Raw genomic sequence first — 23421 nt, 5'->3', positions numbered from 1 at the left:
AAAGTAGTTCTGTTTGAATTTATAAAGTTTTACACTTACGTATCCATTGTTGTTAATATAAAAATATTATAATAATCGATTGATATTTATAATTAATACGAGTGAATGTTATACTTATACATTAAGGAGTTGAATTTTTTGAATACAGTTAATGAATACATTTTATAAAAACATTTTAAAAATAAGAATAAAGATGAATAAATGTTAATTTTGAAAGGAATATATTTTAATGTTCAAATCAATTCTAATATATATTAATAAAAAAATTTTAATATAATAAATATGTGGCATATGAATCATAGAGAAATGTTATATTACGCGACGAGAAATGCACGACCCATGCACGACACTCGCGATCCATCGCCGTTGTCGCTACCGCCGCCCTCGTCACACCGTCCTGCCACCGCCGGCCTCTCCCTCGGGCGCGATCGACGCGCAGCTCACCGGCGCTCCGTCCGACGTCGGATTCCGGTCGGATAGTGGCCGGAATCCGATGTAATTTGGTTGAAAACAGCTGCCCCCCATTGCGAGACGTCTGGCCCCCCGCGGTCTTCGATTGCGATTCGGCGACTGTTATCTGTGGCCGCACAGTGGAAGGCGACTGTTTCTGGATTACACGGGATCACTACTATCCAATCGGAATCCGACGTCGAACAGAACGCCGACGAGTAGCGCGTCGATCGCGATCGAAGCGGCGGCCAACAATAGTCGGACGGCGCGACGAGGACGACAGTAGTAGTGGTGGGTCGCGGGTGTCGCACGTGGGTCGCATAGTACGGGCCGCACAACATAACAATTTCGATGAATTATATATTTGAATTGTGAATATTTAAATAAACTATTCAATTTTGTATCATTACATCATTTGAAGTGGATAAAAGATCGAATCTCAATAAAATCAAGGCAATATCCTCCTCTATCATAGTCAATTGTAAATTTTCGATTTATCTCATTATAAATGATTGTGAAATCGACTATGTAGAACCGTTGAAGTGAGGGGTTTAATCTTTTGCTGAAACAAGAGTAATGTAAGAGGAGTAATTAGATGGCACATACTGTCATAATTTGCTTAGTAAGTCAATTAAGTAATTATACAAGTAATTAGGCTTCACAAACAATGCCTGCCCTGCAATTATCTGTTTCGATCAGCAAAAACTTAAAACATCAACAATAAACAATCTGTTCCAACTCGTGTGGAATCGGCCTTAACTCGTAAATAAGACACTAGCTCACCTGGTCAGATTACAGGATGAGCATATCTTTACTGCAGTATCCCACTTCTTCTACCCCACCAAATGGCTAATATGAACAAAATTATGCTACCTCCTACAAGAGCTCCCACGGTTTCCTCGAAAGTGATATATGGAAATTTGTACAGTGGGATGTGTATGTTTATCGCAAATATACCCGTCACGAGGATGCCAGCAGTTATTATAATGGTGGCCATGCTGAGGATGACTCCCATCTGTAGCAGATGGTTCTGCTTGTCATCGAGCATGATGTTGATGTAATCCTCAGTGTCGTCGGCATAGTCTCTTAGCTTTAGGAAAGCACAGACGTTTGTTATCAGAAGATTACACCAGAGCTAATAATAATTCCAGAACAACTCAGATAGATAACAATCTCAGTTGTTAGCTTTACAGTCAAAAGAATTTATACATACCGTGGAAAGTTTGCGTAAAGTACCATCAACCTGCACAAAGTAAGCCTCCAAGAGCATTTCAAGCTCATGGATGTCAGGGTCGAAACCACCTGCATTATCTTCGCCACTTTCAGCATCAGACTCCAGTTCATCACTGGAAATGGAAACAAAAACAAAAGAACTGAAATTAATATACAGCTCAAAAGTACATAATAATCAGCATTTCAGACGTCACAGAACTCTCCTCAACCTACTTTGGCATGTTTTCCAGTCTCATGAGAAATATAAAAGTTTATCTAGTTGTTTCTCTCAACATTTTCTTCTTGTTTATGTCACAAGTGAAGAAACTGGAACCTTAGTGTGTTAGTGAGAGCCCTAGAGCCAATCATTTGATGATTGTTGTATGGATCTCATTGTATCATATTTCTATATATATATAAAGGCATTTTGTTATTATACTTACTTGTATTGGTGCCAAATAAACTAAGTATAATAGCGTCCTTGAGTAGTAGGTTCATATCTATATCAATCGATTGGTTGAATCGATAGTGAGATGATATAGAAAACACTACACTAAACGATTCCTAGTCAAGTATTAACATTCAAGGACAATGTTAATGCATAGAGACTAGCATGTAGGTCAACACGATGACTTGATCTCACAAGTCATGGATATGAGATATCAAGTTGACACATGGGTATGCATTGGAGAATGTATACTGAATGACCCGCCATGAGAAAGTATCATGGATCGTTATATGAGTGTCATATACTTTCTCATGTGACTATTAGTATGACTATTAGTCCTTGGACCTGAAGTCACCATGGTTCCCTACATAAGGAATTGCATACTTTGGCTTCGTCAAACGTCACCCGTAACTGGGTGGACTATAAAGGCGATTACTGGGTATGTAACGAATTATGCGGAGGGATGTGAGTGATGTAGATGGGATCTATCCCTCCTATATGACGGGAGTGACATCTTCATTCTTGATAGAGTGAGACCACTAAGTGCATGGCCATGCCCAAATGAGTCAACATGAGATGTTGAGCTCGTTTGATTAGAGTGAGCCTACTTGGAGTTCAAGATATAGAATGATTTGAGGATGACACGGTCTATGCCTCGCTTGATCATTCTAGATGTCAAGGATAGAAGGACATTATCATATATTGTGAGAGTCACAATTAGTAGTCACAAGGTGATGTTGGATCTCAACATTCTTGTAACTTGGGTAGTAGTGATGTGTTGCTAGATACCGCTCACTACTTATGCACCTAAATGAGTTTAGGGCATTGCCAACGTTACAAGAACCTATAGGGTCACACACTAAGGGCAATTAGATGGAGATTAGGTCCATATGATGGACCAAGAGGATTGGTTTCATGAGATGAACCAAATTGGGTTAAGAGTAATCCAAGTTAGACTAGTTGAGTTGGACTCAAGTTTAATTCAAGTGTTGAATAAGTCTAATTAAGATTTGATTCATTAATTCAATTTAAATTAATGAATAGAGATTCATTAAATCTAAATTGACTAGAATCAATGGTTGGATTTGATCAACCATGGAAGAGATAGTGGTTAAGTTTGACTTAATCAAGAGGAAGAAGAAAGTCAAAGTTTGACTTGACTAAAGTCAAGTTTGACTTGACCAAATGCCATGTCATGGTGACATGGCATGGGGCCGGTCAAGAGATGGTCAATGATGATCCACATCATCAAGTATGTTGACTTGAATTAATGATGTGGAAGAGGGAGGTGAAGAGTCATGGTGACTTGTCTTTGTTGCCACCTCATTGGATGACTAGGCTTTTGTGGCCAATTATGTTGCTCCACTTCATCTTTGACACCTCATGATATGCCACCTCATGAGATGACCCTTGGTATTCCATGAAGGAGTATAAAGCTCCTAAAGTGGCCGGCCACTAGCACTCTTAGTGGAGAAGTTTCATTTGTGTGGTGTTAAGTGCTCTTTACTCCTCTCTTCTTCCTCTTGCTTGTTCTTCCTCTTCTCTTCCTCTCCTTGCACGAAAACCTTCTGTCCAAGAGTGCTAGCACACTCTAGAGAAGGATTTCTCCACCTATTTGCTTGTGTGGATACCATAGAGAGGTAGTTAGTTTACTACCTTGAGATCCGGCGAGGAACGGAGCAAGCGGGATACGCGAAGGGCACGCGACAAGGGTATAACTCTTCCTTCTTTGTAGATCTAGAGTAGATCTAGGTAGAAACGTGTTTTGCGCATTTTATAATTTTTCGCACGGATCCGGTGGCGGCTTTCGGGGTTTCCGCACGCGAAAAGCGGTTTTTGCGGCCCGAAGAACCCAACACTTCCATGGTAGATACCATAAAACAATTACTTTAACAAGAGTAAATAAAAGAGTATATGTTTTGTCAAGGTAACAATAACTGTAACAAGCAATCATGAAGGGAAGTTTGGTATTCATCAAATTACTGGTATATGGCAAGACAATAAACATCCGGAAATATGGTAAAACACTATGACTGAAAACCACAACTGTTGGAATATTTTCAATACATATAAATCTAAAGAATTTATGATACGGACATCCAACATAGTGTTTGCTATTGCTACCAAGATCTATATCTGAACAAGAAGATAAATCCTATGTAAAAATTGAGAAATGAAGTTATCAGTAAAGGCAATGTTCCTTCATTCTAGTAATATGTAGTAAGTACAGGAGTTAGACAACTGTCTCCTATCAGCTTGAATTATTTTTCACCATAGCATGGAAATTTATTCTGAACATGAGAGAAATTCTTTATGACAGAACAAACATGGGCCTTGCAACTCTAGGTTCCCTTCACCTTCTGCACACGCACTGATAGTGCGACCAAATGACTTTTTATCTGTCTAACTCGCTCAAGATTCAGAGTGCTGATATGAGAAGTCAACTCATCTAAAGTTGGATATGCCTCTTTCTCTAGCTCGGAAGCCTGAAAAGGAGAAGTATAAGAACTCAAGGTCACTGCAATTTGTAAAACGAATGTGTATGGGGTACAGAGCTTGAAAACAACTGCATAACAAATGCTATGGGTTAGGAAGTCCACTGAACTTGCTTTATGTAATAGAAGACAAATTCGGAAGAGAAACCACCCAATTTAGTTTTAAGCTTATTCATATCCAATCTTTTTTCATGATTGATTCCTTTAGAATCAGAATATGTTATTCTATTTTTTATTTATTTTTAATTATCACCAAAATAACATATTCTACTGTCTAATTAATCAGAGGATAAATTCTATAAAGGCACAAGGTTATGAATCAAAGATATATTGTAGCATGGAAAAAGGTATAAATTCAAGAGATAGCTCATTTATAGGCAGTTAAGACAATGGCTAAGATTAACACAAAGTGCCCAATGCATGGAATTTATTGCAGATAATTATTACATGAAAATCATTTACCATACAATCACTCCAGTTGTCCCTTTGTTTTACTGAACATTTAAACATCACCGTTATTTTCTTTCTTATAGAAATTAAGAAGAATAAGAAAGAGACACTTAGCCATATAGTAAAATAGACCTCTGATTCTAAAAATTTGCAGGCAGATTCAAGGCACACTTCAAGTGCTCTGAATTCAAAAGGTAAAACTTTTGTCCCCATACATCCTGCTTCATCCGTTTTGATCCCAATGCTGGGCTCCTGCCTATCATGATCTGACATGAGACTTTGCAATGGCATACGATCATTTGAAGAATCCCTCGCAGTCTGTGTGGGTGATCCACAAACATCAGGAAATGGAGGAGATCGTGAAGTGCTGACATCCTTCCAAAAGACAGAGGCCCAACAGTTAGCCAAGGGTCCAACAGTACTACAAATTAACGAGATAAAAAGTCAACTCAATTTTTGTATAGATCATAAAGTCAACCACAAGATGGAGAGTTGATTTTCCAGTGCAATATGGTCCAGACAAGATTTTTCTCGGACAATCAGTTAAACTATTACATAAGACTTTCAAATTGCGTTAAATAGTTTTCATTTTTCTTTTAGAAGAATAAGACTCAGAATTTGCAAGTGATTAATGCTTGAATTACGAGTACAGAGACTTCAAGCATAATTTCTTATTGAAATAACTAGACACTACCTGTTGGGGGCTGATCGAAGTGGAAACCCTAGATTTGAGATCCTGGACAAAGGTGGCGACCAAGGGATCCCTGAAGTTGGGGATGAGGACCTCCGTGGCGGTCACGATCACCCGAATATGCTCCAGTTTGATCACAACGGCACGCTCCCGTCCGAGTATAGTGGAGGGGTACGATAGCAGCGTGTCGAGGACTCGCAGATCGCGGGAAGGGAGACCCGTGCGGCGCATGATCGAGTGCTTCCCAACCTCCTCCTGGTACGACCACCCGGACACGGAGACGACTAACCATTCCCTAACAGGACCATCCTTCCTTCGCCCGGTCGTCGAGGCTAGCGGCGTCGCGTCGTCGACGGCGGCAACGCCAGTTGAGAGGGGGCCTTCTGCCTCGGAGCGGCGTGTCTCCATGAGCAATCGGACAAAGGGATCGCATCTGTTGGTAGTACAACATGACGTCGACGCTGGTCTCTTAGCAGGTGGACGAGCGGCGAGAGCAAGACTGGGGAAGGGCTATGCCGGGAAGCGTCACCGTTGCCCACTGGTGGCGGTCTACCGCCTACAGGCGGCAAACGCGCCAGAGCCAGAACGCAGTGTAGTTACATATGCCACATTTGGGAATTTAAAGTCAACGATATCAATCATTCTCCACTAGATCATTTCCATTTTAAGAACTAGATGCAGTACTCTTCCATTCACAGCAACAAGAACTAGATGCAGTACTCTTCCATTCACATCGCAAAGCTTCTTGATCGATTACAAATGAAACAACAGAATTAATATCTTTCGATCCTGCACACCCCAAAAATAGATTAATCATCGATCTCCGGCGATATCTCACGATCTCCGTTTGCTGGGCGTGGCCGATTGGTTTCCCTCGAACAGCTCATCAATCAGGCTCTCGAGGTCATCTGGCGCGAACTTGATGTACTTCTCGGTCTGCCTTCCAGGATCGAGGTGCTGCGAGAAGCGGCCGAGGAAGGAGCGGTAGGCCGGCACGATCACCGCCGACACCGACACGCGGAGCTCCGACTGCATCTGCTCGTCGCTCACCACCCACGCGCTCTGCGTCTTATGAATCTCGTCGATCATGGCGTTGAAGCTCTTGAGCCGCTCCTTCAGCAACGGCTTCGCCACCCCGCCGCCGCTCCTACCGTGCGTCGTCAGCCCTTCGTCTCGAAGGCACGCCAGCACCCGCGACCACGTCTCCCGCTGATAGTTCTTGTGGTATTGCCGGAGTTCTGTGGATCGCCGCCGGTACCAGTTCTCCCCTAATATCTGGTGGATCTCCGGCGATCCTTTGACCTTCTTCGCCACGTACCGCCCGTTGTTCATCATGAAGATGTTGCAGAGCGCCAGGTCCTTGTACAGCCTCGACTTTGCCTCTAGGTTCGAGTGCAGTAGGTTCATCACTTCCAACAGCTGCACCGAAAAAGGCTCCTCATTCTCGGCGGCGCCATTTCTGCTGCCGCCTTCGTCGCAGGCCGACGAATTCTCCGAGTGTTTGTGCTCTCTAAACACTTGCTCCAGCGTCGCCCTGTATTCGCACGCGTACTTTAGGTAGTTCATCACGTAGCGGGTGAGCGGGTGTATGGCGCCTCCCGGCACCGGCATCTTGTTGTTGTCCGCCTTAATGCTACTCTCCAGGTCGCAGAAGATGGCGGCCGCCGCCTCCCCTATTCGGCACTTTACCGCCATGATCTCCGTCTTGGGACCGGTAGTGATCCATTCCGTGCAGGAACCCTGGTCGCGCCCTGCTTCCGGCGCGTCGAGAAGCAGAGCATCCACGCCCGGCGCCGCGTCTCGCAGCGCCTCGTAGATGTCGAGCACCTTGAAGAGCTTCTCGGCTGAACGCTTGGTCATGGAGACGGCCTCCGGGAAGGCGAGCAGCTGGATGACCGCAGCGCGCGCGAAGGCACGGAACAAGCGATCGGAGACGTCGCGATGGCCGGAGAAGACAGCCTCGCAGAGAGCGTGCTCAGCGGGAAAGACGGCCGTCGTGGCGTGCTGGAAGGCCTTGATCCACGACCCTACGTCGCCCTCGAGCGACTCCCATGCCATCTTGGAGACGTCCTCGATGCTAACCTTTTCGAAGCCGAGCCTCGGCAAAGCGGCCTCGAAGGCGTTGCGCCGCGCCATTGCGAACACCTGGCAGCATTCGATCGAGTAGCCCGCGCCGACCATAGCGCGCGCGATCTTACGCAGCCGCCCCACTGTCTCCGGTGGGTACGGCAGTTGCGACTCGCAGGCAGTGGGTTCCGGAGAGTCATGGACTTGAGCAGACGAGATCGGGCCCTTCACCTTCGTGCTGCAGCTCCCGGGATCAAGCTTACTTGCGTGCGGATCTTGAAGTAGAGCGTAGAACTCGTCCTCGAGCAGGCACATTGCTTGGTGAAGCAGGACGCCGGCACGGTTCATTGTTTGGAAGTAATTGGTCTCCGACGAGAAGCTGCTCGCCGCCTCCGTCAGCTTATATACCCTCTCAATCGCATGAAGAAGCGGCGGTACCTCCTCCTCGTCCTCCTCGCCCGTCCACTTCGCCTCGCCGGACTCGTACTTGGCTATCTCCTTCTCCACCAACTCCACAAATTCGTTGATGGCAGACTCAGGGATCTCCGGCCTCTCTCCGCCCTCGTCGACGGAGAGAAGAAGGGAGATAAACTTGTCAATATCATCGGAGATGGCGCTGAGGCTGGCTTCTGGTTGCTCCGCATTCGAATTCTCTGTTGCCTCCTCTCCCTCGCCCTCCTCTTGAATCGTATCCCCCGCGTGCCTCTCCTTCTTCTCGTGGCCATACTCCAGTTTGATATTGCCCAAGGAGAGGTTGCGGTCCATCTCCCGGTGCTTCTCGTCGCCGATGGAGGTGAAGCTGCTGCATTTTTGAGGGAGATGAAGGTGGTTTCTCTCCATCGGAGGTTCGTTGTATGTCACAAACAAACTAAAATTGAGAAGAGAAGGGCAGAATAGAAACGAGGGGCGTCAAAGGGGGAAGACAAATAGTGGCGGAAACGAAGGAAGAAGAGCGATGGAGATTTGAAGTGCTGTGCTGTTGTCAGCTATACACGTTGACCAAGTCTCGTGGGACGCCCTTACATGCATTTCAACTGATCTTGTCCATTGGATTTTTCTCCTCCCTGTCAGATACCGTTAGGCTTGCATGTATTTTAGGACAAGTTCTATACCATTTTCTTATCCCTTACCAAGTTCTGTAATCTTTTCTGCTGATTTATTACGCCTAATTCATGAAAGAGTTGACTTTTGATGGATTGAGAGAGCCTTTCAATTGTTGTTGCTGATAGAAATGTGTATTATTTGTTGACTAATATAATAATATCATCAAATTTGTTTACACCGACAAACAAACAACCCATAGACAGAGAGATTTACAAAAGTATGTCAGGCCATTTACATTTCCTCCCTCACTTAAACATAATAATAAAATATGAAGTTTGACTTTTGAGTATTTAAAGATTCTTGCAGTGAGATTGATGGAAGAGGAATCCAAATTTAATATGTGTTCTCATCAAATATCATGGATGGTTAAATCATCAGTTAACAATCAATCCAACATAGATAACCTCCTGGATGAGCTAAGGTAAGGGAGATGATCAGAATTTGAAACACATTTCAAAGATATGTTAGACTGGTGCTGAGAAATTCCAACAAACCATTCTTATGCTCAAGTTAAGGTTTTGAGAAAGATGATGAAATGTAGGCAGAAAAGAAGATAGTGCTAGCAGAGTTTTCAATAGTAAACTTCGAATATGGCAGTGGGCTAAACCTTTTATAGCTTGTTCCTCCCATCCCCTATAACAACCTGCAAAGGAGATCGAATCCAACAACTGTTTCTTTTTGGCCTTGTGTGCAGAAAGAGGGTATCAAAGGAGACTAGGTCTGACAACCTCATATTCCCTTTGGCCTTATATATAGAAAGAGGGGTATCTGAGGGGACCGGATCTGACAATCTTGTAATCGCTTGTACGTCATTGGACTGCTGTATGTTTGTGAGAATATTCGCGTTCTCCTTTAGCATGTTATGTAAGATATTCGTTCACCAAAGACATGAGGGCGAAACCCAGGATGAGACAGAGTGTGGTGGAGTCGTCAAGATGAGGTGATTGAGGTCAGTCGAGACGAGGCAGGCCGAGATGAAACGCCTAAGATGGTCGAGATAAAACTGGGCGAGACGAGACGCCTGAGATGGCCGAGATAAGGCTGGCCGAGACGAGACGCCTGAGATGGCCAAGATAAGACTGGCCGAGATGATACGCCTGAGATGGTCGAAACGAGACGACTAAGATGACCGATACGAGACTGGTCGAGACAAGACGACTGAGATGACTGAGACGAGGCTAGCCTAGATGAGACGACTAAGATGGCCGAGATGAAGCTGACTGAGACGAGTCGACTGAGATAGCTGAGACGGCGTCGGGAGCCGAGGAGCCTAAATCGAACCTTGGACTGAGCCCACGCTGCGCCCAAAGTACGGTCTGAATCCGAGAAACCAGATATCCCACTCCGGTGGGATTGGATCTGTGTTGACTCCACTACTTGGACCACATCGGCTTTCTTGACTTTTATCCGAACCACGTCACCTACAACACCGACGTCAACATGAAATCTTTAAAAGGTTCATCATCTAGCTCATTACTTTAACTGTTCACCTTCGTCAGTTGAATTTTATTGTGCAACACTGGTTTCATGACTGAAATCATTTTACTTCCTTTCTCTTTGTGAGATTCTTTAATTCTCTCTGTGAGGTTTGTGTATCACATCACTGTCAACTAGACCTTTTCCTTCCATGATGTCATGTATATTCAACCTCAATATACTGTCAAAGGGGAATTTTGCTATTTATCATTTGGCCTTTGGCACTATTCAAACTGAAAATGGTTTACCATCTTGGCACCACCCACACCATGTTTCAGAAACCAATCTATCACCATGAATACCACCACCATTTGTGTCAGTTCATTCACTTAAGTTTCTTCAGTATGATACAGGCAGAGGAGCCTGGTACAAGCAGTAGTACAAATGTTTGCCTGAATGTTTCAGCTTGAATCCGAGCTATCATCGCATGCCATCTTGGTGATTTGCATGCTACTTGTTGAGTATGCAGTTCCTTCCAAGTGAGTCACAAATGAGTTTTGTTTTGTTTGCCTCCAGTGCTACCTACATCATGTTCAATATCTTGTAAAAGTTTCTTTCTCACTCTTCATGCAATTGTTCATGCGTATCCTTCGTTGTCAATAAAGTTGGACTTAGACATGAAACAAAACTCCAATTGAGGGATCATTTTGCCTGTGGGATTGGAAAACAGCTGAGCTTCCAAGCAACTCTATTCCATGTGTGTGTACTGGTACTAGTGGACTACTTGGGCATCCAATATTGGTTCCACTACACTGGATAGCTGATGTCCAGCTTCAATTAACAGATGTGGCCGCACAAATTCAATCACGTTGCAAAACTTTTTCAGTGGCAGGGGCTGTTGAAAGCTCTGTTTCACCATGAACCTACAGAATCCTCTCATGCAGAAATCTGATGCAAGATAAGCATCTGTAAGGCAGGTGGAAGTGGTTTTGAAGGAATTAATGATCGAGTTCTTTCATATTACACAAGGTGAATATTGTAGCGTTAATTAAGCTATTCAAGTAGCACCCAGAGATTCTAAAGCTAAGAGCTAGTTGGTCCACGTTACAATAATTAAAGCACTGGAGAATAATGATGTTGTGACATAATTAATTGATGCACTATCAGGTTTAGTGTTCCTTTAAAGTAAATTACTGGGAAAAGGGCACATTTTATGTGCATACACAGATAAAAGTTCCCATAACAAAGAAACCTAATTAATAGTCAGAACGTACGTGTTCTGCACAAAGCAGTGGAAGTGATGTTTGCATGCCCTGAAGATGATGCTAAAGTGGGACGACCCTTGAGCCTTTTTAAAGATAGCTAGGCATTGCATTTTCCCATCCCTAATGGCTTGTTTGAGAGACATGGATGCAAAAAAACCTTATTTTGCTGCAATCCTTGTACAACTAGGATATGCTGGGATGTATGTGTTATCCAAGGCTGTTTTTGATACGGGTATGAGCACCTTTGTGTTCGTCTTCTATCGGCAAGCAGCTGCCTCTATGTTATTAGTTCCGCTTGCTTTTGTTCTTGAAAGGTAGACATGTCACTTTTGAAAGTTCTCCGAAATTCTCTCTTGTTTTCAATTTAGCTGCAGGCTCTGTCCTTGTTTCAGGAAAAGCTATCCGCCTCTGACGTTTATGATATTGCTGAAGCTGTTCTGCCATGCATTGCTTGGGTATGTTAATGGTGTTTAAGTGTTTTGTTTCACTATATAGAACTGATTCTGTTGTGCAACGCTTTAGGCTTACATGGAGCTTAAACTTCTATAGCATAGGCCTGAAGTATACTTCAGCATCAATGGGTTCAGCAGCTACAAACTGCATTCCAGTATTTACTTTCTTTTTTGCCATTTTCTTCAGGTTTGTGGCTCTTCTTCAGCTTCATTTGTTTAGGGAGAGTTAAATTAAATTCATTAAACTGAAAAAAATGATCATTCCCTTCAATAATTTTGGTGGATCAATTGCTCCAGTAAGTATATATAGAAAGAAATGCTTGTCCTGTTTAAACCAACTTCCCTATTATGTAATCATTTATTCAAATTGTCAGAACTATAGTGAGGCAATTTACTTATTTTTCTGCTGAAATAATGTCAGTCTACAGCCCTGTTCCCGTTGAGATCTCCTCTCGAGCAGCCAACCACCTAGCTGGGAAGTTGACGGTCAAGGTGGTACTTGGTAACCATGAACAGAGAAGGAAGATGTTGGAGGATTCGTAGGCGCCGCTAAGATCTGCACAGTAAGAGAGAAGAGGGTAAGAAAGGAGGTCAGGAGTGCCCTGGCTCAATCGCTCCAACGCTCAAGTCAACTTTTTCACCGGAGAGGAAAAGGAGCAAGTTGTTAAGCATGAAGGATACGGGTGTGCGTACCTGTCTCCACGAGATAAAAGGGAGATATCTAGAGGCCGGTGAGAGAATAAGGGAAATCCGTCTTGTCTTAATTAAGGAGAATATTCCTGAGTGAAGATTCTGTTAGAGGAGATGTCCCATCTAAGTAAGGAGGATATCCTATCACCGCCGCAGTAATGAAAAGTCGTGTCATTCATTTCAATACGACATCACACTGCATCATCATGCCACATTAATGGGAGAGTAGGTTAACCACCCTATCACATGATTCCCTGTGTCCTTTTGGCGGTGGCCTATCTAGCTGACTAAGGGAAATGATCAGGACAGAGTCGGCTGAGTGTTAAGTAGGGCACCGAAGGACTGGAGCGTGATCGGCAGAGGGAGCCCGAGTCAGGATTGACTGAGACCGAGACGGAGTATGATCGAGAGGAGCCTTAGTGAGGTAGGAGGGGAGTGACCTAGAGTCGAAGCTCGGAGTTTGGTATAGAACCAGAGTCAAGCCTCAAGAGAGGTCGGGCATGAGATCCCGAGCTGAGCCTAGCACCGAGTCATGCATTCGACCCCGAGTTGAGCTACCTCTTGAGTCGAGCTCGTGCGCCTGGTTTCAGCGATACTGAGCTGAGGTGGCCGAGAGATCGTCGGGGGACCAAGCCGGTCAGCCCCGACATCGAGGCTTCTGTCTAGCGTGTCATCTACTTGGACCGACTCTTGACTTTCTTGACCCGATCATACTGACCCATAATACGCCCCAAAAGCAGCAGCATCACTCTCCTCTCCAGTTGGCGTTAACAGTGAAATTAAAAAACTAGCACCACTAAATCCACTAAGATGAGACCTCAACAGGCTTTAAAAAAACTAAACAACTAATTATGATGTGTTAGGAAAGCAACAACTTACAGCTTCTTTTGGCCATTCATGTTTTAGCTATTTGATGAACACATGAGTTCGATTCAAAATGGACGTCTTATGTTCGATGCAAAACAACAACTATATGTCTCAATATGTGCATTTATGTGTTTAGGATGGAGAAAATCAAATTCAGAAGCCTTTCAGGAATAGCCAAGGTACTAGGAATTGCATTTTGCCTGGCTGGTGTCGTGACAATTGCGCTATATAGAGGCACTCACATCCGTCCTTTGAACCTTCATCATCACTCTGGCCAAAATACCAAGTACCAAAACAATGTGTTTACTCCTAAAAGAAGAAGCTGGATCGAAGGATCCATCTTCCTGATAGTTGGCAATATGAGTTGGTCCTTGTGGTTAGTTCTACAGGTATCTATCCATATTGTTGAAACTATCTAAATTAACGTAGTGGTGTGTGTGTATTAGCTATTGATCATGTCTCTTTTGACAGGGAATTATGTTAAAGGAATACCCCTCGAAGCTTATTTTCACCACCCTCCAATGTCTCTTCAGCACCTTTCAGTTGGTTTTCGTTGCACTGGTATTTGAGAGAGACAGTTCCAAGTGGACCTTGCATTTGGATTTGGGACTACTTACTATTGTCTACTGTGTACGATTACTGAGCACATCAATTCAATCTCTTGATTTCATAGTAAAAACCTCTTCTTCCAATCAGAAGTTGTATAAAAAACAGGAACTTTGTATGCCAGGGCTTTGTCGTAACAGCACTGAACATCTACTTACAAAGCTTTTGTATTGAGAAGAAGGGCCCTGTTTTTACAGCAATGTTCACACCTTTGGCTCTTGTTTTTACGCTGATATGTTCTGTTTTCTTAGGAGAAAGGATTTATCTAGGAAGGTAACCTATTCAGAACTGACTCCATTTGATTTGATTTGATTTTGTTTTGTTTCTTTTTCAAATAGAATTGTCATAACACTTGAAATTTCAGCCTTTTAGGGGGAATTCTAATGGTCGTAGGCCTCTATAGCGTTCTGTGGGGAAAAGCCAAAGAGACAGTGCCTTCTGAAGTCTCAATTGAAGACGGGAAAACTCACACAGAGGAGAAGGAAGCAACAGGAAATCACTCTGACGATGTTGTTCCACTTCAATAAGTCTGTCTTGTAGTAACTAATTCAACCATCTCTTGAGTTGAACAGCACTAGTGTGTAATGATGATCTCATTCGTCAAAACTAAGGGACAGAAGAAAGAGAGATCAACAAAAAAGGATAAAAAATGATTGAAAATGTATTAGATACATTTACATGCTGCGGTGCAAATATAAGCTTCAAAAATATTGAGATAAACAAGTACATTCCTAATTCATTTAAATGGGACTTTGACATCATTCATTAGTCAGCTCTAAATAAAGCTTAAAAGTGGAAATTTATTAGTGTTTAGTTCTTTCAATTAATTTTTCTGAGCTAATTTTAGGGTTTCATTTGAGTGCGCTAAGTTTAGGGTTTAATTTCAGGTGCGTTTTCAGCATCGTGATGCATGCATGAATCATGAGCTGCTCCAGTGGCTCGTTCACTCACTTTGTTCCGTTTCTCTTTCTTGGACTGTTGTTTTTGCGTCGAGCTTGCATTGATTCGCGCGACCTCTTTCTTGGAGAATTCATTCAAATAAATTCCACAGACGACTTCGACTTGCCATCGATATGGCGACCTACTTCCGCTGAGCACCGGAGGTACAGGCCGTTGATGGCTTGCTGACGCTCTACCTCATGAATTCCGGCGCCTTCAGCACTGGATACGCCGATGTAGCAGCGGCTCCGTCGAACATGCTCCTCCTCAACTCGGCGATGAGCAATTCATCGAATCCGATCGATCGCCAGCGCCAGCACTTGGTCTGCGCCGTCCCGCTCCAACCGGCCTGTGTCAGTATCTGCTACCTCAATTAACGATTGGTCAGGAGCAAGGTCGAGTGACCGCGGAGGTCGGATTGGTCAAGAACGAGTGACCAAGGAGGTCGGATTGATCGGGAGCGAGGCTGAGTGACCAAGGAAGTTGAGTTGGTCGAGAGCGAGATCGAGTGATCAAGAATGTCGAACTGGCCGAGAGCGAGTGACCAAGAAGATTGAGATTGAGAGTGTCAGACCGGTCTAACATTTTGTTGACTGTTGGCCGCTTGACTCGTCCTATCAATCCCCCTCTTGATCTTTACTGGCACATAACACCAATTAGGATCCGCTGTTATCAGTCAGCATGAAATGGCAGTCGCGATGCATATGGCTCCGTCGATCGCCGAGCAGGGGAAGAGCTAGCTTTGCGTCTTTTTTGATGGGATCCAAGTACTTGAAAGCAGCTCAGCGGTTGCTGGACGAGTTAGTCAACGCTTGCGAGGGAATCAAAGATGTGAAGATCGGAAAGGAGGCTACTTCAAAGAATCCGGCGGCGGAAGCCGACGGCGGCGGCAACGTCGTTGCAGCGGACGTTGCAAATCTCACGGCCGCAGAAAGGCAGGAGCTGCAGATGAAGAAGGAGAAGCTGGCGGACATGCTCAAGGAGGTAAAATCGATTGTATTCGAATTAGATGAGCATATACAACAGATCGAAAATCTAATCTTTACTGGTAAAAGCCAGACCTTTACTCGATTCATGTGCAAAATTTCCAATTTGCAGGTGAAGAGAGGTACGTACAGCCAGTACCGCCACCATACGCAAGTCGTAGTATCCTCGTTCGAGGCTATCGCTGGCTACGGATCGTCGAGAACCTACACCTTGCTTGCCGTTCGGACGATATCAAAGCTCTTCCGGTGCCTGCTAAATGCGATCGCCAGCCAAGCCCGGGCAAGTAGAAGGAGCTTGGGGGAGGAAGATGACAAATGCGGAGGGTCGAAACTTCGCTTCATCGATCAGCGTTTCAGGCAGCAGCGGGCACTCCAGCTTGGGAAGATATTGGCATGGTTTTGTTTTTGGACTTACTCAAAAGGGTTCATAATTAGATATTGATGTGGTCCCAACGGATTCGTTCCCTTAACAATCCTAACGGATCCTTTATTGGTACGGATCTCATTGGATCTGCCCCTTTAATAGTTCTAACGGACCTCTTATTAGGAGCCCTTACCATATGAATCCGCTCTGATACTACTGTTAAATCTGATGAAATCCATATATATCTTCACAACGGTACGATATTGTCCACTTTAAACTCATGCCCTTATGATTTTATTTTTGGACTTATCAAAAAAATCTCATACCAATAAAATATTTTTCATCTTATAATCCTATGATCTTTTTCACAATTTTCAGAAAACTGCAGCATAGCATAGCAGTTGGCGGCAGCAGCAGCTGCGGAAGCATCATGTTTCCATTCTCCGCACTTGCTCTTCAATCACTTCATCCGTGAGTCAAAAATATTTTATAATTAAACATTTTTAATTTTTAAATAATATTTAAAATATTTCTTATAATGAAAGATTTCTGATTTGTCATCGAACCATACATCCTTAAATCATGTATAGGTTGCTAATATGGTGGCCGTGGAAAATTTCCGTGAGACCGAATCAGTCATCTTCAAAGATAGTCAATGAGACTAATTAAGATTTATCATGTATACGTTGCTAGTAAAACAAACAAATTGTAACCTATCAAAGTTCATTCAAAAATACCTCCAATTTGCACAAAAGCAAGCAGCATTGCACGAGGTAGCAGATTCAAAAATGTTGAAATTGGAAATACAATCATGCTGAGCAAACCTCATAACAATGACACCTCACAAAGGCTTTATAGCTAGCTACCACCAAATTGAAGGTAAGCATATTTTGGGCAACTGAAACAGTTAGAGATGTTGGCGCACACAAGTAGGCGTTGTTGATGAAGTAGACAAAAGAATGTTTAATTTCGTCGCTAATGTTGGATGCGGAGAGACAGTCATGATGGCAGAAGCCAACCCTGCCTCCTAACCTTTTTTCAATCAGAACAATGGTTCTAAGAGACCATTCACTGAAGATCATCAAATGACTCTTGCAGGCACAGAGGTTTGTTGGAAAATGGCATGAGCCATGTTGATGTTACCAGCGGTATGCAGTGCCATGTTGCTTCCAGCTGATGGCTCTAACAATTGCACGAGTGAAAGGAATATCTCCATTCGAGTTACATCCCGGTTTGCCTGCACACAACAATACGAGTATGACCATGTTTTTACATATCAATAGTGTTGTTTTTAGTGAGGAGAGCGTTGGAAGTACCACCTCTACAGCAAAACGTGCCCAAACTTTGCTTTTGCGTGCCTCCATCACCCCTTTCAATATGGTCAAACCCAATCCTCGGATGAAGTCAGCAATCTCCAGAAAAGAACCACGCTCCTTGCAGAGCATCTACAAGGAAATGCATCTTTAAACGTTCTCGTCATTGAAGATCAATAAACATGGAAGTATTCGCACCAAAGCTAAGTATGATTTACTTCTACTAGCAGTTGACGAGGAGGGTTTAGATCCTCCACCACAATGGGGCAAATCATTGGTTGAGTTCCTACTTCAAACGCCCATGTTGCACCATCCTCAAAGTTGTCTTTCATAAGTAAACCACCCTCCTCATTGCTGATCTGCATGAAACTGAAATTGTTATTAAACATTCGCATGGTCCAACAATCTGATAACAAAGGAAAATCACACAGAATCATGGCATGCAGCCATGAGCAGAATTGACTGATTTATCAAAAAAGACATGACGTTAAAGTAAAGGGTCATCTATTAACAATTAAACCCAACAATAAAATTCATTTGTTCCAGAATTTGTCAAAGTTCAGATGCGTTTTCATTCTGAAGAAACTTCAAACTACCATTGCAATTAAACTGTATCGTGCATTTGAAATACTACTGAGTTATTTGGCTAAATGAAAAGTTTTATCCAAAACTTTAGAATATATAGACAAGACATAGCATACAAGTTAGGAGTGAAAGTCCGACCTTGGGTTCTCCAGAAACCTTCAGCTTGTCAGCATGCGTTGTCACACTTTGCAAGAAAAACATGTGTTTGATAGTCTTCTCCAACAATGCATCAATGCTGCACTATTCCCTCCGCAACAATAAGAGGCAAAAATATGTTAAGTAGGGCTCTTAAATACAAGCAGAATTTGCAAAAGATAAGGAATTAAGCTTCATATTAAAACAAGTACCTTTGCCCCATTGGGGACTATTTCTCGAAGTTCCTTGATACGGTCTTGTATCAATTGTCTGTCTTTTGGCCGTGGTCTAGGGCTCTCTGCTGGTCTAGGTCTCTTTCGGTTCAGCTTACCTACTTCTGAAACTCTTTTACTATTTGAATCTGATGCACAATCATTCATAGCGCTTTGACAGCTTTCAACCTGTGCATTGATTTGAGGCTTATGAAACCCAGACTTCTGAGTGTACTCTCCATCTTTCTCAAAGCTGCATGAAGACTTGCTATAACTTATGCACGAAGGCTCTAATTTTACTACTAGTGGTGAAAACTCTACAGGTTCATCATTCTTGTGATTAGACAACTGTGCTTCACTGTGACTGGGAATTTTAGCATAACGTGAACTACAAGGATCCATGAATGCACTCTGAGAAACATTACCATCTGAACCCTGTTTGGAACACAAATTGATCTTTGTAATTACTGCATCCAATAATTGATCCTTGTCATCTATGGGAAACAACCCAGAACAAGAGATCTGTTCATTTAAGGAGTCATAGTTGGGACAAGCATCCAATTCCTCTGGGGGCATGGTTACATCTGTGCCAAGATCACAAACATTTGTACTATTCTTATGCACTACCACATCAGCCAAACTGCCATTTGTCCAATATATCTTGTGATCAGCATCCAACATATGAAACATATCATTTTCTGAAGCAAACAAAGTTCTACTCTTCAATGAAGGCAGAAGCCTGTACTCTTTCAAATCTTGTGTACACTGAATGATCTCCGTTCTACAAGTGTCATTTTCTACATAATCAACATTTTCATGTATTTGGTCATTCCAGACAGGTTTTGAGTAGCTTATTGCATGTTCTTGGAGAATGCCAGAGAGCATATCAGAGCAAGCAACTTTAGATTCAGAGGAAAAAACATGAGAAGCTTGAACTAAATCATCATTTTCTTTGATCTCAAGATTTGACTGGCTCTGTTCACCTTCACTTAATAGGAAAGGCTGGTCCTTCCTGGAAACCTCTGATATGCATGTGTTTCTAAATTTGAGTGCTTGGGCTCTTTGGCCTAAATTTGAAGTTGTCTCAATTACAGCAGATGAAGTTGAGGATTTTGTAACTCTGTGTGGATTTGTCGTTGAACTAGCATTGCTAATATCATAAACAACGTTTGTAGATTCAAATGCTCCAATAGCTGATGCAAACATAAGCTCTTCTTCCAAGACGTTTAAATTATTAGGTAATAAAAATGAGTTCAAATCAGAGTGTCTGTTTTGACACTCAGATTTTGAATCATCAGGTGGAATCTGTGATGTAGGTTGTATGCCTGCCTTTGGAAATATGTAATCAGCACTTTGCAAAATAAGCTTACCTAAAGGATATGCCATCTTCGCAGTCAGTTCGGTTGGCACTACTTCAGAATCACTAGAAGGGATTTTCATATTTAATTGAGATGGAATTAGAGAAACAGATTCAGAGAAAGATCTTGGAGTTGGAGAATTAAGTAACTCAGTGTTGCATTGATTAGCAATGACATGTAATTTCTCATCCACATTAAGCCAAGGATTTTGAGAATGAGAACCAAGAGCTGGCCCATGTGAACTATATATTTGACAATCTTCCCTCCAAGATTTCTGGGTATTACTAGATAGAACATCACTTGAAACATAATCTAGCTTCGCAAACAAACATTTTATGTGCTGAACCAATCCAATGTTTTCTATAACCTGCAATTAACATATACAAATCAAAATAGCAGATAAAATAAGTATACACTCAAATACCACCTACGCCCATTAGCATAAATCCCCTCTACCAATTAACAAGAATAGATGGATGTTTCTGCACAAAAATAAAAAAAAAAAAATCTTATGAAATTACTTTATGATGAAATGTATGTTTCTGCAACATTTTTTATCAACAATTATGATGTAGGCATCTTGGACTAAATATTAAAGGTGCAATAGAAATACTTTCAACTATTTTTCAGAAAAATAGCGACCATGTTCAAGTTAATTCTTCCTAGTCCATTGACGCAATCCCATGTCATTTTATGAAGTGCTAACATTTCAGACTTTATTGTGTTAACTATTTGTTTGAAAGTTGAAGCAATAAGTAAAAACTAAAGGACAAAACAATGTAAAAAATAGGACATATTCAGAAGAAGTATAGTGGAAATAATAGTACCATTTGAGTAGAACCAAGTTGTATTATGCCATATGGAAGCACAGGGACAATTACAATAGTCTGCCAAACAAAAAAGTCATCAGAACTTAAGAATAACAAACATAAATGTAAAACAAAGACTAAAGCTTTAGAACAAATGAGAAAAATAAGAAACAGAAAAGTGAAATATCTTACTTGCATGCCTGCTTCTATCTGACAGTTAATCTCAACAAGGCCCTTGCAGGATGCAGTAAAATCAGTTAGGATGCCCAAAAAAAAGTATAATGAAGGAGCACTTAGTCAAAATCTTAGAACCTTAGATGTTTTCAAATTTAATCAAAGCTAGATAAAGTAATTCATACACAAAGGAAGGTGGAGATATAACATGAGAGCTTATACATGGATCTCTAACTTCCCATCCAATTCATACACTGGCTTGTATAGTGAATAATCCAGTCATAGACATTCTAGCGAACAATGCTAATTGAATTGTTTGCATATGCTGGGAATCAGAGAAATAATATCAAATAAATTGAGTATCTGATTCAGATTTTCAAACAAAATTGATGGACTCTTCATCATTTCAACAGGAGAAGTTACGGTAGCAATAGCTAGTGCTATCTTAATAGGTCTACACAATCCAACAAAAATCAAAAAAATCCAATGAGTCTGAACTATTCTGGATCAGCTACACAGATCTTATCCCACTATTGAACTCTATGTATGGCTATATGATATCAGGATCTTTTAAGTCACTTCTACATCTTCAAAAAAAAATAATAAAAAAGATAAAAAGAGCAACAGGACGATGACAAGATGGTCATCCCTTGTGGGTAGGGTTGGACAAGTAGCTGATAACCTAGCAAACTCGAGTCTCAACCAAATAAGGAGCTATAAAAAGATACTGTGTTTTGGATGCTAAAGCAAGCAAGACAACCCATTTCAAACGACAATGCTCTCACATGTAAAATGTGCATCATGGATATGATTTGGAGCTATAGATTAGTTCAACTATATGATAAGACATTAAGATATATACCTCAGATTCAGAACTAAATTTGTCTGTGTTGATCCACTTATATTTTCCTGATAGAGCTGCCTGTCCAATTAACCTGAAATAAATTTGATTAATTAAATTTAACAAGGAGTGAGAAGTCGGTGTCGCATACAAACAAATCAAAAGAGAAATGTAATTTCAAGAATGGCGCATGTGCACACACCCATCTCCGACAAGATGGACCTGAGATGCCAAAATCTTGTGAACCAGAGCGTGTGTTCCATCATGCTTCTCACAGCCTAGCTCTAAGCCGTCACTCTTGATACCCACATCTTCTTCCTTATGAAGGAAATTAGAGATCTTGAAGCTTGAGATATTGGGCTTCTTGTTGCAGTACCCATCTTGCCAGATCAAATGCCTGTAATTTCAGAAAAGGTTCCATGAACAACTGCCCGAACATGTAGCTCGGACATGAAAGAAATTCAAAAAATCACTGAATGTTACCATATAAATGTGTCTTCAACTAACAAGCACTTATTCTCCCTGCCTAACCCACCTCTATGTTAGATTCAACTCGTCATTAACTAACAGATTAACCTAAAGTGGAAACCATTTCCATATTTGCCAGGGTCAACAAAGGCAAGCTATGAAGCTACCAAACCCTATCACAGCCAAATCTTATCCGACGAAATATTCCAAGTGAAAGCAATTGAGGCATGAATCTTACACTCGACGCTCGAAGACAACCGGCTTCCAGATAACAGCGTAGGACCACCCTGACTCAAGGCACAGTCTCTTCAGCCCCTCTCTCAGCGGCATCCCCATGAGGAACCGCACTCTGTTCTGAAATCTGAACCAAAAGAACCAAACTTTGCCGCAGCCGGAAAGCACCAAAACGGAGAGATGTGTAAGAACGATCGAGTTAGGAAGCACAAATGCCAACGCTGCGGCAATACATAGATATTCCGAGCGTGCCTAACTGCCGCGGCAAGAGCCCCGCCCAGCCTGCATGGTCCGCACCCCGCCGCCCCTCTTCCTTCTGTTCCGCGCCGCCTTCCCCTCCTCCTCCTTTGCAGCGGGTCGCCAGCCACCCATCGACGAGCTTGACCACCAGGGAGGAGGCTTCGCGGGCTCCTCCTCGGAGCGACCACCTTAAGAACAGAAATTAAAGCGCAACCTCGGTCGTCATCATTCGTGCTCTTCGAGGGCAAAACCGGAAACCCGTCGCATAATTATACTGCCCACTCAGCTACCGATAAATTTAAACTCTAGGAAATTGCTTGTCTGGGACCCCACTCATTCTCTCCAATCACGGCACGGGTAACCTAAGCATTTAGCTGGATAGCCAATCACAAGCGACTGAACAATCGTCGCTCACGTGCGCTCGAGATGCGTTTGGCGGCGAATCACCGGCGGCATGTGGAGAGTCGCATACGATCCCTCATGCGGCCGCGCGTAGGCCTCATCTGTGCTCCATTTCGTGCGCAGCTTTCGGGCGGTCGGGAGGACAGGT

The 23421-nt window shown here is 42.7% G+C and overlaps 4 protein-coding genes and 1 pseudogene across 5 annotated transcripts; 2 read left to right on the top strand and 3 right to left on the bottom strand.

Annotated features, from left to right (window-relative positions):
• Positions 1-1089: 1089 nt before the first annotated feature.
• Positions 1090-6314, bottom strand: LOC141816804 (magnesium transporter MRS2-F-like). Its single transcript, XM_074704536.1, has 6 exons — positions 5750-6314; positions 5188-5430; positions 4468-4596; positions 4204-4265; positions 1664-1796; positions 1090-1540 (listed from the first exon to the last, which is right to left on the bottom strand). Exons 1-6 carry the CDS (start codon positions 6152-6154, stop codon positions 1262-1264), a joined length of 1251 nt encoding a protein of 416 aa, XP_074560637.1. The 5' UTR covers positions 6155-6314; the 3' UTR covers positions 1090-1261.
• A 266-nt stretch (positions 6315-6580) lies between these two features.
• LOC141816802 (exocyst complex component EXO70C1-like) lies at positions 6581-8653 on the bottom strand. Its single transcript, XM_074704534.1, has one exon. It carries the CDS (start codon positions 8651-8653, stop codon positions 6581-6583), a length of 2073 nt encoding a protein of 690 aa, XP_074560635.1.
• A 3059-nt stretch (positions 8654-11712) lies between these two features.
• On the top strand, positions 11713-14969 carry LOC141816801 (WAT1-related protein At5g64700-like). The gene is made up of 7 exons (XM_074704533.1): positions 11713-11912; positions 11991-12053; positions 12121-12237; positions 13744-13996; positions 14079-14237; positions 14338-14486; positions 14578-14969. Exons 1-7 carry the CDS (start codon positions 11722-11724, stop codon positions 14738-14740), a joined length of 1095 nt encoding a protein of 364 aa, XP_074560634.1. The 5' UTR covers positions 11713-11721; the 3' UTR covers positions 14741-14969.
• A 317-nt stretch (positions 14970-15286) lies between these two features.
• On the top strand, positions 15287-17100 carry LOC141816813 (BEL1-like homeodomain protein 1; annotated as a pseudogene).
• A 95-nt stretch (positions 17101-17195) lies between these two features.
• On the bottom strand, positions 17196-22882 carry LOC141816810 (transcription factor LHW-like). Of its 2 annotated transcripts, XM_074704541.1 has the most exons (10): positions 22636-22882; positions 22132-22326; positions 21951-22023; positions 21107-21148; positions 20933-20992; positions 18748-20472; positions 18539-18640; positions 18034-18174; positions 17822-17947; positions 17196-17739 (listed from the first exon to the last, which is right to left on the bottom strand). In XM_074704541.1, exons 1-10 carry the CDS (start codon positions 22731-22733, stop codon positions 17584-17586), a joined length of 2718 nt encoding a protein of 905 aa, XP_074560642.1. In that variant the 5' UTR covers positions 22734-22882; the 3' UTR covers positions 17196-17583. The 2 variants fall into 2 exon arrangements, with proteins under 2 accessions (XP_074560642.1, XP_074560643.1); XM_074704542.1 differs by lacking the exons at positions 17196-17739; positions 17822-17947; positions 18034-18174 and having other exon boundaries at positions 18550-18647.
• Positions 22883-23421: the final 539 nt, after the last annotated feature.

The sequence above is a fragment of the Curcuma longa genome, unplaced genomic scaffold (genome assembly GCF_044706935.1).
Source record: "Curcuma longa cultivar G26 ecotype Majalengka, Jawa Barat unplaced genomic scaffold, ITB_CL_G26_1.1 contig_18247, whole genome shotgun sequence".
NCBI lineage: Eukaryota > Viridiplantae > Streptophyta > Magnoliopsida > Zingiberales > Zingiberaceae > Curcuma > Curcuma longa.
Note: the sequence above shows the minus strand (reverse complement) of the source record. Positions and strands in the feature narration are given on the sequence as shown.

Bases quoted from the DNA above. Each gene is read 5' to 3' on its own strand.
- LOC141816804 (XM_074704536.1), bottom strand. From the start codon at position 6,154: ATGGAGACACGCCGCTCCGAGGCAGAAGGCCCCCTCTCAACTGGCGTT. The intron at 5,431-5,749 runs GTAGTGTCTAGT...GTCTTTTGGAAG, and splicing joins CTTCGATCAGCCCCCAACAG to GATGTCAGCACTTCACGATC. The intron at 4,597-5,187 runs GTCTATTTTACT...TCTCCTTTTCAG, and splicing joins GCAAATTTTTAGAATCAGAG to GCTTCCGAGCTAGAGAAAGA.
- LOC141816802 (XM_074704534.1), bottom strand. From the start codon at position 8,653: ATGGAGAGAAACCACCTTCATCTCCCTCAAAAATGCAGCAGCTTCACC.
- LOC141816801 (XM_074704533.1), top strand. From the start codon at position 11,722: ATGGCTTGTTTGAGAGACATGGATGCAAAAAAACCTTATTTTGCTGCA. The intron at 12,238-13,743 runs GTTTGTGGCTCT...TTATGTGTTTAG, and splicing joins TTTTTTGCCATTTTCTTCAG to GATGGAGAAAATCAAATTCA. The intron at 14,487-14,577 runs GTAACCTATTCA...TTGAAATTTCAG, and splicing joins GAAAGGATTTATCTAGGAAG to CCTTTTAGGGGGAATTCTAA.
- LOC141816810 (XM_074704541.1), bottom strand. From the start codon at position 22,733: ATGGGGATGCCGCTGAGAGAGGGGCTGAAGAGACTGTGCCTTGAGTCA. The intron at 22,327-22,635 runs GTAAGATTCATG...CTGAAATTACAG, and splicing joins GTTGTCTTCGAGCGTCGAGT to GCATTTGATCTGGCAAGATG. The intron at 20,993-21,106 runs GTAAGATATTTC...TTTGTTTGGCAG, and splicing joins AGATAGAAGCAGGCATGCAA to ACTATTGTAATTGTCCCTGT.